This window comes from Papaver somniferum, chromosome 1 (genome assembly GCF_003573695.1).
Source record: "Papaver somniferum cultivar HN1 chromosome 1, ASM357369v1, whole genome shotgun sequence".
Taxonomy (NCBI): domain Eukaryota; kingdom Viridiplantae; phylum Streptophyta; class Magnoliopsida; order Ranunculales; family Papaveraceae; genus Papaver; species Papaver somniferum.
The window spans coordinates 85,502,373-85,517,419 of NC_039358.1; the positions used below are offsets into that span (position 1 = coordinate 85,502,373).

A 15,047-nucleotide genomic window follows, 5' to 3' on the forward strand; every position below is an offset into this window, starting at 1 on the left:
TATCCATAAAAAGAAAAAGAGGAAACTTCAAGTGAGACGGGGAGAAAGACTATTACCATAAAAAGAAAAGAAAGAAGAAACAGAGAAGAGACAATGGCGATGAAGACAGAGTCCCAGAACTCAACAATGAAATGGAAACTGATAGGTATAATGGTTATGCTTTTAATAGCGCTATCTCAACCGAACCTTGTTCACTGCAGAGCTATTAGGTCTACTACCAACAGTAAGGATGACCATCATGAGATTATGAAACCTGCAGTGGGGTTCAAAGGAAGAGTTAGTGACGGAATTGATTCAACCACGCTACTAGCTCCTCCGGTGACCTATGTCCCTTCACCGACATTGGATATTGCTGCTACTACAAGTGTTGGTGGTATCTCATCTGTGAGGAAGTTAGCGTACAAGTTAGCAGCAGGACCTAGCAGAAGAGGCCGTGGTCATAAATGACCAACGATATACTTTTCTACATACTGTGCCGACAAAATATACTCTTTCATCTAAACATTTGTTCACTTGTAGATGGTGTATAACTAGCTAGATTACAACTTATACCGATTTTTTTTCAATTGTAACTCATAGCTGTGCAACAAAATGTGATCACAGTTGTACTCGTAATTTGCGATTGATTGTAACTGTTCTAAATACATCATTAACAACAGATCTCGACAAAAGTCTTATTCAAAGCAACTTGCTCTTCAAATATCAGAATACACAACCAGCCTTCATCATTGGAACTTAAGTACTTAACAAAACTGAATGAAAGTCTTGTCAGATAGTCTCATCTGAAAATTAATACGAAACTACAGAAAATTTTAATTCCTTTAGTGAAACAAAGAAGTTAATAGTACACCCTATCTGGTAAAAATGACAGTAGATAGTTCTATTAAGGGAAATTTTTTTTTGTCTACTTCCAAAAAAATTAACGCGGTAATATGTCAAAAGGTGAGGTCTTCATGCAAACTTCAAAAGCAAACTGTTATACATGACTTATTCTTAGGTATGAGATGTCATACGTGTGAAACATACACACCATAACAGTCCAGTTAGAGGAGAAGATCAGTGTGTTGTTGTCCTCGTTATAGGACCCATTTAATATGATCCAAATTAGTTCAGAAATATCCACCATTAACTATGTTCAATTTGGAAGGATATGAATTCAAAAAATTCCTACGCCCATCTAAGGCTGGTTTTATTAACAAATTACCACAATCCATAAATCGCCCAACTTTGGATAAAGTTTGAAATTCTAAAGTGATGGGATCTCTGTATAAGTGCTTTATATCATGCTTCAAAAGAAAAAAAGTGCTTTATATCGTTGTTAACCATGAGTGAAACAACACAATTTTAAGCATATGAAGTTTCTAGTTTCATAATGGGTTAGGTAAAAATGCGGAAGAACAAGAAAAATACTTTCTAATTCCGAGAAAAGACAAATTGGCGTTTGAACCCATGCTCAAATAGAGGAGTAAACAGATTGCCAACAAAACTATAAAGGGTTTAACCTTTGCTCAATCATAGTCATACTGTAGAAACTGTTTCTATAACATTTAATTTTTATACAAGGGTGGATATAGGACAAACTACACTAGCTTTTGTGCCATTTTTACAGATAATAACTACAAAAAATATGTACAAACTGGGAAATGGAAGTCGTACCTTAATTCTTAGGTATTGAAAGCTTATGATCAGAAATTTCATCCAGAGAAAGGGTGGTATATGATTCCTGGACAGGTGGATAAGGAAACAGTGGGATGATTTAGAACACTCACTCCTTATCGTACGATATATTCAGGTTTCCCCCATAGTGCTCGCTAACTGCAGCTTGAAAGAGATTCATAAAGTATCTTCAATATTACTATATCATAAATTTGACAGGTAACTAACTCAATTAGGAATTTTGAGCCCAATAAAAAATTTAATCCCTTTATAGAAGCAAGCAAGCATATACCTGAAGGTAAGGGTGTGTTAGCTCATTTACTTGTATAAAAACTGTAGACTTTGCCGCAAACCTGGTGCAAGTGTAGGGTGAGAATGAGCATAATTTACACGTAACAAGGATGCACATTAACACATGTGAATGCTTATATGAGGTGTTAAGTTATGAAGTAAGGTATACCTCCTCAATAGACGAAAGCAAATATAGATTTCTTCAATGTCATACTTCATCTTTAGATCAATATACTGCTTAAGAAGCTCACACAAGCTATTAATAGCATCATCCTTTCCTTCATTAAATGTATCCAGAGAGGAAGAGTGCAAGGATATGGTAGCCTGCAAAATGGAAGATAATAAACCAGTAGGGAAAGATTTATGATACATTTCACCAAGAATGCTCAGCATGAAATCCCCGCTGTTTTTGAAAATATTCACCCACACAGGTGGATTTCCATTCCAAAAACTATTCTCTGAAGCAGATTCTAGTGCGCTCATTTGGATATGCCCCATGCTTTTACTAGCATGTGGAGACTCCCTTACTGCACTTCTATTACCATCACTGGAACAACCTGGCCTTCTATGGAGTGACTCAAGTATGTCGGCCTTAACTTCTTCAGGTAACTCTTCTAGAACCGACATGTCTACTTGACTTAAACTTGCAGGCATTATATCATTTCTGTCTTCCCCTGAAGTAGTGATATGTGCATTTGAGGACCCGGCCCTTGAAAAAGATGTAGTAAGCTGAATGTTCTTGCGTTTGAACTCTTTTTCCTGAGGGAGGAAATAATTCAGTAATCTGACGAGACTAATAATACAAAAATAATGAAACAGGACAACCAATGAACTGAGTCAGGGTAAACCTTATTCTCGGATTTGTCTATGGTGTTCTCTACATGAGCAGAATGAGAAAAAACAGGTTCCTTGCCCTTGTTCCTCACACCTGAAGTCAAGACCGTTAACATATTTAATTGGTTATTTTCGTACAAGCATACTAAAAAAATTTGGTAAAGAAAAACAAAACAAACTACCTTTCGCATCTTCAACTACTGAGGTGCAACCAGAACTACTAGCCTTACTTTTAGTTTTCTCAACAATCTTCGATAATTTCCCATTATACATCTCATTTACTTCTGAAAACAAATCTGGAGGAAGGCTGTCAATAACCCCCATATCCAGTTGGCTTATTGGCGGCAACATAGAAACCCGGCTCAATCTAGCTTCACCGCGAGATTGATTAGCAGACAATTGATGCGAAGGACCGGCTTCTCTAGAACCTGTAACAAGCAAGAAAGCACCGTAAGTGAGCGCTCCACTGTAAAACCTTTAATACATTGATAACCATGATAGAACAATGTAAACATCCAACGAAATAGCCACATGACACATGCAGACTAATATGTAATTGATTGTTCACGCATATCTTTTGCATTACCAAACCACATGCACAATGAATACGGTAATATTTCTTATAAAGTTCTTAATATTATTACGCACTGATATTTAATATACACACATTCAGGTGAACTAATGAATTTTCTATATATTGCACTTCCATGTTTCATGTGTTCTTTGCTTCTGCACAGAAGAGATGAGTGAGATGAGATAATGCTGTTTATCCTGGTACAAATTGTACTGAAGTGTTCCATAAGCCTATAAAATCCAACTGGAACAAAAAATTTAGCTGCTTATAAAATCTCATATTTGGGTGCTTTAGAAAGAACAGAATATGTTGTTTTTACCGATAAGTAATAAGAACGCACAGAGCCTGCCTTAGTGAGACACTCACGCAAACGACAACCTACTCTAGGACAATACCCTGGATGTGAAACATTCCAGACTCATCCCTGTGGGAGGTAAATGAACTTCCCACCTCCCTAGTGGGAGGCAGAAACGTAACCACAGTATGCAGTGGTGGATCCTAATTGGTAATTTGCTTATCATGATCAGTATTCTGAGTCCTGATTTATCATATTTACGAATGACGAATGCGCCAAAGAAACTAGTTTTGTAACCAACACTGAAACGGACCATAATAAACTATGATGAAGGATTTGGTCTCACTAACCTCCATCACCCCTCTCTTTTGCTGGACTATTGAGCTTTGCCATATCTGCTGGAGCAGATGCGAGCCACGATGTCAGAGCATTTTTTTCCCGACCCTTCAAATTAGTCAAAGATTCATATTAATAAATGCAGCAGTGCTATCAAAAGAGATCATATTGCATATCAAAGAAGAGAAACATGTGCTTCAAACTGCTATTGTTACTATGAGAGGACGCGTTAGAGTGTAACAAAATCCATGTGAATGCTAAAAAATAATATTTCTAATAGGCACCTTGTCTAATCACGTCTGCATTTTCCAGTTTTGAGACGTGCAAGCCAACCCCACGGATCTCCTTCACATCTGAAGGTAAAGGTAAAAGGTAAAAATGGTGACAACCCACAAGAGTCTCGATAAGTAGGAGAAAGAACTCAAAGTTTATTCTATGAAAAGATTACTTCATTATAACATATTTTAATTCTACTAGTTCTCTGATAAAAGTTCACATCAAATCAAATATGATATCCAATGAAAGCATCTGAAGACTACTATATAGACTAATTCCAAAATTACGGCTTGTTACCTATGTGAAAGGAACCAAACAACTGCTTGCTTATTCTCTGAAGCACTTCTGCGTCATCAGTAGCAACTGGAACCTATTAAATATGAAATGCATGGCATAAATTAGGTTTGAGGATAATAACCAATTGTGAACATTATGCAAGTGTAAGGAAGTAACGCAAGTTTGCAGCTTCTGACACTACCGTCATTGAGTGGCTCAAATTCTCACAATCTCCACACCCCATATATTTTGTCGGCTCTCCAGCATCCTTTCTTCTTTTCTTTACCTACAAATAAGTGTAATAAGGTAACTGTTATCTAACTAAAATAATATGTGAAGGTTTACAACGAAACAAGTCACCTGAATATGCAACTGAACAAAATGACAGACACAAGATGATACCTTCAGAGTAATGGTGCGCCCTTGAACTCCACATCCCTGTAACCGCAGCGAAACCTCATTGCAAAGGTTGAGAAGAAAATTTTGACACTGAAATGGGTTGGTTATCAAAAATATTAGCACGTAACCACCATCACGAAGCAAGATTAAATCTTTGATGCACCAAAACTCACATCTTTTGTATCATTGAACCTCACCCCCCAATTCACATCAGCTCCTACAGACTTGGTCTCCTATAAATCATGAAACACACATCAAAGTGGGGAGTTATAATACATGCACAGGTGGACCAGAAAGTATATAAGCAAGTAATAACATGGAGGAGGTTGAGCTACAGCAGAGTATAAACGAGGAAGGGGGTAAGTCTTAAACCAATGGACCATCTAATTACTTGAATTTATAATAGCTGGCAAAAGAAACCATATACTCGTGCAGAAACATCTCTCAGGTCAGATAACAAATATCAAAAAATACCTCTAGAAAACCGTTATTGCTTTTCACTTTCAGTTCTTGAAAAAGATAAGCAAAGATGTGATCTAAATTGCTAATCAAAAAAAGATGATCTTAATCATCTAAACTAATTCTTCTTATCATCGACAAGTGGTCGGTTTAGAACCATTGTAACTTATAATATTAAATCAGCGATACTACTTATTTCTATTTGCATAAGAAATTGGGAACCTCCATTATTTTGAGAATAGAGTAGGTCTCAGATAGTCACTGAGAGCTCAATGAACCTTGAATACAATAATCATGTACAATCGACTCATTGCCTACTGGTTTTGAAAAGGTGTGCATCCCCAAAGAATAAACATGTAAAACTGTAGACTAGGACTTTCAAAGAACAGAAACTACATCGACCTTAGAAACATTGAAGGACCCCTCTATATCACCGTTAAGAAAACAAAACGCAGAAAACGGGAGCATCTGATTTTTGAGATATAAGACACATCAAAGAAAAAAATTGAAAGAGAAATACTTTTTTTCTTTTTTCTTTTTAAAGCGAATATTTATTGGAAAATGCAAGAGAAAAAAGAATGAGGGGGGCTGCTGCAATCTCTGAGAGACACATATCAACTCAAGCAATAAAAAGGACGAAAAAATAATCAAACCAATTTTGCTACTTAGAAGAACCCGTAAAATTAAATAATTGGTTCCCAAACCTGAAGTAATCCAACCGCCCTGTTATCGATGCCTCTACAATAATTCCAGAGCATATCACCAGCCTTTTCGCCGAAGTCTTTTTGAAGGGATTCCTGGAAAATGAATGCATCAAAAAGTTACTAGATAGCTGCACATAATGCGACATCATTCCAATAAAGCTACTGACACACTGCTCCCCTATGTTGCACGTTGTGCACAAAATATATACAGCATGAAGCTCGATTATATCTTAATATAGTGGGAGCCTAGTGCTACAGTTCACGATCCAATAGAGAGCTAATGATGGATTAGTTCACTATGTTACACGTTACATGTACAATATACACTGCAAGAAACTCAGGTATATCTTAATAGAGAGGGAGCCCAATATTACACTGCACATAAGAAGAAATCTGTATAAAGGTACAAAGGCCTAATCCAAGCGGCTAATGCTACAAACATAACTACCAAAGGAAAAAATAAGTAGAAATTAAGTGAAACTCCAAGAAGTAAATGTCCAACATAAGCATCCATCACTATTCTCGAGTAGTAAAGCAGTAAAGTAAAACAATTTATCAGTCCATGCTCTCTTTTTAATGAGTTTATGGTTTACACCCTACCATTTGTAGATATAATAGCCATTCTCAAGTAAGGAGGATAACAAGAATGAACTCAGTCAATACATGCAAATTACTCAGTAAATCGGAAGATACATGCAAGATACCAAGTGACAGAACATAATTTGATTAGCTTCACCAAATATAGATTCGATACCTTGGGGATCATGCGAAGTTGACTGCAAGTTTGAATGCACCTGGTTTTCAACTTGTCTTCCAAAACACGCCCGATCCCCGGCAGTGCCTTAATCGGAAGTTCGCTTAAATAGTTGTCCACCTGGGAATAAATACAGGCTGGTTAGAAAACTGGGGTCGAACTTGGTAGTTGGTATACACAAGTAAACAGTCAAGTCAATTAAACATATTCTTATACATGTAAAACACCAATATCCATATCCAAGAATAGTGATTACTGATGAATAAAGAAGACAGTCTCCTTATAGCACAGTAACTGTGATACATGGGCAATAAATTCAAACTTTATGAAAATAAAACAAAAGGAGGCTGTCATCCCAAAGCCATCTAATACGCATGTCTAGTAAACCCAAACCTTAGCCCACATACTTATACTTCACAACTGTCAAATTAAAAGGTTTATCAGACATCGTGATGACATAATCTATTAATACATCTTAGTATCTGCGGATGTTCAACTTTACATTTCTTCCTTTGCCACTGTGACACTAACTATTAAATTGGCCAAAGAAATAAAGCTGGTCTGCTCCCAAATAATAAATAAGATTGTCAGGCACTTGTGAAACTGTAATTTAACTAGAAAGGTGAACAAGTAAAAATATCATAATAACCCGCACTGAAAACTACCTTATCAGGAGGAATATAGCATTGGCCATCTGGTTTAGCAGTTCTTGTGGCAAGGCGAGCCATGAGTAAATTACCAGCAACTCCAGCACTGGCAGAGCATCCTGTTGTATCTACTATTTCCTGTCTGATTCTTGATGCTAGACGTTCAGGATCTTCATCTTCTCGATCTGTAACATCTAAAAATGCTTCGTCACAGCTTACTGCCTGTATTCATTTCAAGTACATCCACCAACTATTAGCAACATATAATTCAGGAGAAAGTAAACATGTGCAAGTTACAGATTTTTTTTCTAGGCAAGAACCTGAACTTTGTTGCAATGCTTGTGCAAAATGTCATAAAATTGATCAGCAACCTGCAAAATAACAAATAAAATTACTGGATAGTAATTAATGTGGAGGCATCCAGGAATCAAGGAATCAGATACTACCGCAGATGCTTATTAGTCGGCAACATCTATATTTACCTCTTCATATGCTTCGAAGTTGTATGGCAAGATAACAAGGTGAGGACAAAGAGCCTTGGCATCTCTGACAAATATTCCAGCCCTGACTCCTAAACCAACCAAAAAATGATATGTAATATTGCACATTGAATCAACATCAATAGGGCACCAACTAATGGAAACCAAATAACAAGATGATTTCAATACGAAAGCTAAATGCAAAACCAACCAAAATCACGTGCAGAATAGTTTGCGGAGGAAATTTCAGCTGTCCCTTTGGGATTGTCTGAGTGGCATACAGCTACAGGCTTATCCCGTAATTCAGGATGGTTTTTTATGATCACAGAAACAAAAAAACAGTCCTGAAATGACATTTTTGTAATGAAATTTTTAAACATATAAAATAATGAACATGTCAAGGAACAAGGTCCAATGATTTGTCTACTGTTAACCTGCAAATTATAACTTCAAAAATGTATTTGAAGCTACAAGGCCTACAACAATAACGAGTAAAGCTATATGAGAAACAAAAAGGTTGGGATGCAAGTGAGTCCAAATACTGATAGAGTAAGTTACCATATCTACATGAATAATTGCAACTTTCTGGGAGACCTTAGGAGCACTAACACTTGAGCATCCAGGAGCACTAGGAAAACGTTTGTGATAACGATTCCTCCACGTTCCTATGAAGTGCAGCCTTGAGTACTACAAAAACCGAAGTTTTGGATAATGACATTATTATGAATGACTATAAACTATGACTGAATAAAAATATCCTACCCGTATGCAATTACCTTGAAGTAGTTCTTCACAAAATTAGGATCACCGAGAGTTGAATGTCGTGGATTCCCCGCCCCTGCATTGTTCTGTTCAGATCCTTTTAAGTTTTGCTTATCTGAACAGTAACTGCCACCTGAAACTGATGACTTGAGAGGACTTGATTCAAACGTCTTTTTGCCTTTTGTTTCATCATCCACGTCAGTGGGGCGTGGTTCTGTTGCTCTCCCTTCAGAACAATTTTCTTCAGAATCCATGGAGTTTTGTTCTTCCCTTATTACATTAAAAGGTGTTCCATCGCCACAAAAAACACTTCTCCACTGCACTCAGCACTATTTTCTACAAAATCACCCGCTTCAGATGAAGATTTATCTTTAGATGTGTCTAATTCATTAGATAAACATCTAGCAGTTTCCAGCTTCACATGATGATTAGAGGGAGTTTCAGCCCCCTCAGAGCTCGTATTACTTTTAAGAGGAAAGAATGCAGATAATTTTGGCTGTCGACTAAGTTCAACAAGCTGGTCCAGTTGGTATGGAACCCCTAAAACATTTCACAAAAACGTAACAACCTCAGAGACTGTGTATGAGACACTTCTGCAATAAGTAACCAAATACGAGCTATCACACAAGAAAACAACTACACATAAGTCATGTACACAACTAAAGCAATAATAACTCACAATTCAGAAGTTTATTTGCAGCGACAGAATCAACTATCCACATTGGCTTTACTACTGGAAGACCACCGCTAAAAGACCTACATAAAAACAATCAAATGTAAGAACCCAACCAGCAACTAAACAAACAACAAAAAGAGAAATCAAATTTCATAAAAACTTAAAAAGAATTTGGACAACCTAATGTTCTTAAGTTTACTGTCAGGGAGGTTGCTACAAATGATATGTGTCACTCGGTGCCTCGAGAAGTAGTTCTCCAATCGTCCACCATACTTCAACATATAACTTCGGAGCTCCTAAAGACAAAATTTAGAGTAGAAAATTCTCAATTCAGTTCCAAATTCACTTTAACATGTAGAATAAGGTGTATGTTTCAAACGATACCTGGCTAGAAGGAACAGTAAATCCATCCACGAAGATAGCCACCCCATGAAAAAGGGGTTTACCGGAGTCACCAAGTGAAGTACCGGAAGCGTCCACATCAAACTGATTTCGAAGCTTTCGATTCTTCTCTACCATATAACTAGAAATGAGGGATTACAAATTAGATGTTCTATGAATCTCTGATAATCTTATAGGAGGGAAAATGAGTGAGTAAAAAAATTACCTGCCAAAATCAGAGAAAGGGGAATTCCGAGAAGCAGATTTTGAAGAAGAGATAGAATTAGCACCCCAAGCAACACCTAGGGTTTTCTGATTAGTTTTTCTTTTCTTGTTTTGTTCATTACTGTTGTTGGAATTCTTCGATTTCCCGCCTGAATTATTGGAACGAGATGAATTCAAACTCATTTTTTACAGATCTCAAGTTTCGATCTAGCGATGAACGAAGAAGAAGATCATCAGTAATCGTCCATTAAGAAGGAAATGGTAACGGATTCTTAAGATTCACCGATGGAAATATTTGGCGGGTTTTTGTTCTTAAGATTCCACAAAAAAAATCAAAACGAGAGGAGAGAGGTCTTTTTGACGAAAAATGGGGGATCTAAGAGGCGTTTCGTTGGGTTATATCTGTACTCCAAAATGATTTGAGCACCTTGTTTATTTCTAGAAGCACCCGTATCTTTGAGGAGATACCACAAAGAGTCCACAAAATAGAGAAATAGATTTTCCATGGATATTTTCCTTATTGTGCATCTTAACGACATAATGAAAATGAAAAAATGTTCTTTCATGAAACATGATCATACAAATATTAAACGGAAGGAAAACAAATGCAATCAAACATAACAAAGAATAAAGCTGCCGCATAGATGAAATGAATCATCTAAATATTGTTCCTGGATGCATCGATGTGGTTCATGGGAACATAAGAGTTATTGGGAGGCATCATCCAGGCATTACTATTGTTGACAACATCTCCAAGGCTGCCTCCATTATAATAAGTTGCTGCTGGCATTGGTGGGGGAACTCCTCCTCCTCCCATCATCTGATTATCATTTTTGTTGTATTGATCTCCTCCAACAAGGTTAAGATAATTCGCCATTTGTTCATCAGGCTGAGGAATTGAAGGTGGTTTCATTACATCCATGTACCACGGTTGGCTTTGTAAGGCTTCCATAGATGCCCTCATTTGATCCAATGTCATGAATTCTTGTCCACCAGTACCATTGATCTTAACACCGCCATCTTGATTATGATGGTTGACGACTCCACCATACAGACCACCTCCTGGCACAGTACCACCATTTACGCCAGATCCATATGCACCACCAACATTAACGTTAGGATTCATAATATTGGTACTAGCATTAGGGATAGCAGTAGTACTAGCATCACTAGCATTTGGCGCATTCGATATGGCAGTACTAGCATTAGCAGGAGAAGTTTGTTCTACTGGTGTTGAAGCTTTCTTAAGTGCGGATAATCTGCGTTGGACTTCTTTCTTTTTTTCTTCAAGCACATAAGCCAAATCGCCTAAATCACCCGGAAGAACGTCAGATATAGAACACTTACCTGCAATAGCAAGATTATATAACCCAGTGATCTCCATATAACGATTTTCTCGTTGTTGTTTCTTGAACTGTTCGCTTATCTTCCCAATCCGATTATAAGTGAAACTTTCTTGGTTCAGTTGCTTCTTGTTTTGATCCATCTCTGGCAAGCTCTTGAACCGCATCAGTACACGATGTGCTTCGGATTGTTCTGGCCATATTTCTGGTTGACGATCATATGGTCCATTCACAATTGCACAAGCACTAACTCCACATAAAGTGCTCAATTCGCTGACTTTCTTCATCAAACCCTTTCTTCTTTTCTTGAATGTTGCTCTCCTTGCAGTATCATTAGTGATATAAGCAAGCTTCACCTTCTTCCTTGCCATGAATTGATCAAGGAAACAAAGGAAAAACAAAAGGAGATAAACACAAGACAACTGGAAAGAAGAGATGTTTGTAGAAAAAACACAATGGTAGGTATATATAGAAAGACAAGATAGATAGAGAGAAATAATGTATTGCAGGGGCTTGAAAGAATTTCTCGTGTTGTATTTTGTGTTTATTTTCCTTTAATTCGACAACTCACAAAATAATCAGCATAATCAATGAGATTATACACTATAAAATCTTGTAATAATCTATAGTATTATGCCCCTAATAAAAATATACTAAAAATCTTGTCATCGTAATAATACACTAAAGAGGTATCACTAGTAAGTGTCTCAACTATCAAGCCATTATCGTCAAAAAATGACCAGATGCTAGAAACGTGAACCACTAAGTGGCGCAGTATGGCTAGCGCATGTCCGTGAAACGGAAGACATCTCAAGCAAAGTATGTCCTGAAGGTTGGCGGAGTGTTGATAAATTGATACAGTGTCTAACCATTGTTTGGTAAAAAGTCGCATTCTTAAAATTCGCTTAAAAACTGGAAATGCGTTAACATTTATGAAAATTGTCTATTTTTAAGCTAAAGGTAAAAGATAATGCGATCTTAACGCTAAAATATACTACCAGATAATATTGTCCTAGCTGCGGTTTTGCGGACAAATTCATCGCGAGTTAAAGCTGCATATTAACAACGTAGCAAAATTTAACTAAATTGTCCATATCATCAAACCTAACCTTTTTATGAGTAACCAAATACAGAATGCAAAACAATTTATGGAAAAAAATTCAACATAGGTAACCAGTTGTAACAATGCATGTTTTAGGAATATCTGGAGAAATGGAACACACCAAAATTATATCGCATACATGATGCATCAACTTGTCAGAAATATAAATCACGCAATGCAAGAAATATCGCATACATGATGCATCAACATGTAAACGTACGTCTAATTAAAAGTTGTAGTGTGTCAAATGCATCAATGCATCAGCCACAAACAATCTGTTCTTAGTATAAAAGTGCTTCTTCATTAGTACTACCGGGCAAAACTGATGAAGCCTCATCGAACATGCCATATACACATATTTATATGCATGTAGCAGTAGTAAGCTACAGCTAGCTAGCGTCTACTTTGCAAAATTCAAAAACATATTTCCAAGACAAAATGAAAACTATCAACTTATTATCCTACTGATCAGGTTAATTAGCATTCTTGGCCAGGGTGTTGTTGTTGAAGTTGTTGATGTTTCCCATGGCAGCTGCTGGTGACCATAAATCAGCTCCATTACAGTTTGCAACATGAAGTGTATACTCAATTGGTACCAAACACAAGCCTCTACTCCTCAAACCAGTTCCAATACCTGCTGCTGCTCTTCTTCCTCCTTCCTACAATACAGACAAACAAAACTTATCTATCAAAACAAAAAGAAAGTGGAATACAGAGAGAAAGAGTCAAAAATGTGGCTTGTAGTAGTGCTTACTGCGAATGGACCAGACAAGGGCAGCTTTTGCAAATAAGGAGAACTCAGAACCTAAGCAACAAAGAAACAAAATACAAATCAGATTGATCAGAAAACAACAAATTTACTTCTTTTTGCAGCTTAAAAACTTGTATTTGAAGTTACCTGAACTTGGTCATGAAGAAATCTGATGTACCCCATTGCTTCATGAAGAACAGAAGCAGTGTCTGTCTGCATCATCAAAGAAAATCCCAGCCAAAGTCAAAAACTACTCAAAAGCGACAAAGTCATCGTTATTTCCACCCCACTCGCTTCTCAATTTCTCTTCTTTAAGGCTAACTAGAAACATCTGAACAAGCATCCGCCTAGGAATTCCAAATTGTACAGTTACTTAATTTTGTCTTCATAATGATGATTCATTCAAACCCCTAATTCTATGTCCATTGGAACTTGTAAGAAAACTCCATTCCCAAATTCCTATTATCTTTTACTGAAATTGAAAAAAGAAAAATTGGTTATACCTTGCCAAATGGTGAGACTAGTTGTTGCAATGCTGCAATTCTTTCTCCGATTTTTTCTTTCCTCACCTGTCGATTCATTATCAAAATCACTAATAAAATCTCTGTTTATGAAATCTAAATGCTTAATGAGACTAATTACAAAGAGTTTGATGACATGCAAAGATGAAATTTTTTACCTTGACAGGTGCTCCAACTGAAGGTGGGGTTTCTTTTTTAGGCTTCTTATTAGTAGTTATTGTTGTTCTTTTGGTTGCTTGAGAATTATTACTACTCCCTAAACCTGATACTGGGATTGGATTGTTAGAACCATACCCATTCTCTCTTTCTTCTTGCTCTGTTTGCTTAATGTTTCCAATTTGACCTCTCTGCATAAAGAACCATCAAAAGATTAAAAAAAAACAAAAAAATCTGTGCTTTAAGAGGTAAACTGGAAAAGAAAGTAAAAAATGAAATCTGGGTTTTACTCATACCTTTGATTTAGTGATACTATTGCTACTGCTACTGTTATTACTTGAAGAAGCAGAAGAGGAATCACTACCACCAGTAATTCCTGATTTCTGAATGACTTTATTTCCTCTGTCAACGAACCCCAACTCTTCATCTAGCTTCTTCTTGTTGCTGTTGATACTGCTGATGCTAGTGTTGTTGTTGTTAACATTACCAAAACAGAGCATAGTTGGTGGTTTTGGTGATGAATGAAAAGTTGAATACATGAAACTCTGTTCCATATCTTGAGAAGTAGAATCAAGTAACTGTGAATAACTGGAAAGTGAGTCTTCATGATCAAAACTCTCACTAGTCCCCATTAGAAACAGCTTTCAGAGAATCAAAACCCCCTTTCTCTCTGCTGGCCGTTGGTTCTCTGTAGCCTCTACTTAAAGTCTTTGAACCAATTAATGAAGTAACAGAAAGAAACAAAAACTAAAGTTGAAATTTTGAAACTCCTGCTACTAAAAGTACATACAGCTTTGACAGAGCAAGGTGAAATTATAAAGGGAAGGGTTTTTGTACAGAGTAAAATGTGGTTTTAAGGAAGAGGAAAGTTCAGAACCTTCTTTGAGTTAAGTAATGACAATTTTATTTTTCTCATCTCTGTCTGTCTGCTTCGGTTTCTCTGTTAGTCAAAACTACTTTCCATGGTTTAATGTTTTTTTAACTTTTTATCTTCTTCTGATGCAGTAAAAACCGGTTTTCTGTTTTGCCTTCGCGGTAAAACACAACACACCGCAACACAAATCTCACTCACACACCGACTCGCTATCTCTAGTCTATCCTCGTTCATATCGATCAGCTAATCAGGACTGTGGGTCCCGCGCTGTCAGTC

At 36.8% G+C, this 15,047-nt stretch overlaps 2 protein-coding genes and 1 pseudogene across 2 annotated transcripts; all 3 read right to left on the bottom strand.

Moving 5' to 3' along the window:
* Positions 1 to 1,521: 1,521 nt before the first annotated feature.
* On the bottom strand, positions 1,522 to 10,373 carry LOC113346904 (annotated as a pseudogene).
* A 309-nt stretch (positions 10,374 to 10,682) lies between these two features.
* On the bottom strand, positions 10,683 to 11,738 carry LOC113346913 (agamous-like MADS-box protein AGL80). Its single transcript, XM_026590468.1, has one exon. It carries the CDS (start codon positions 11,736 to 11,738, stop codon positions 10,683 to 10,685), a length of 1,056 nt encoding a protein of 351 aa, XP_026446253.1.
* A 957-nt stretch (positions 11,739 to 12,695) lies between these two features.
* On the bottom strand, positions 12,696 to 14,738 carry LOC113330909 (transcription factor bHLH68-like). Its single transcript, XM_026577706.1, has 6 exons — positions 14,194 to 14,738; positions 13,900 to 14,088; positions 13,724 to 13,789; positions 13,368 to 13,433; positions 13,224 to 13,274; positions 12,696 to 13,128 (listed from the first exon to the last, which is right to left on the bottom strand). The coding sequence occupies exons 1-6, from the start codon at positions 14,527 to 14,529 to the stop codon at positions 12,943 to 12,945; spliced, it is 894 nt and encodes a 297-aa protein (XP_026433491.1). The 5' UTR covers positions 14,530 to 14,738; the 3' UTR covers positions 12,696 to 12,942.
* Positions 14,739 to 15,047: the final 309 nt, after the last annotated feature.

What these genes read in the sequence shown, in the direction of transcription:
- LOC113346913 (XM_026590468.1), bottom strand. Translation starts at nt 11,738, where the DNA reads ATGGCAAGGAAGAAGGTGAAGCTTGCTTATATCACTAATGATACTGCA.
- LOC113330909 (XM_026577706.1), bottom strand. Translation starts at nt 14,529, where the DNA reads ATGGGGACTAGTGAGAGTTTTGATCATGAAGACTCACTTTCCAGTTAT. An exon ending in CAGTTGGAGCACCTGTCAAG is followed by an intron (nt 13,790 to 13,899) that starts GTAAAAAATTTC and finishes ATGAATCGACAG; the next exon opens with GTGAGGAAAGAAAAAATCGG. An exon ending in CCTTGTCTGGTCCATTCGCA is followed by an intron (nt 13,129 to 13,223) that starts GTAAGCACTACT and finishes TCTGTATTGTAG; the next exon opens with GAAGGAGGAAGAAGAGCAGC.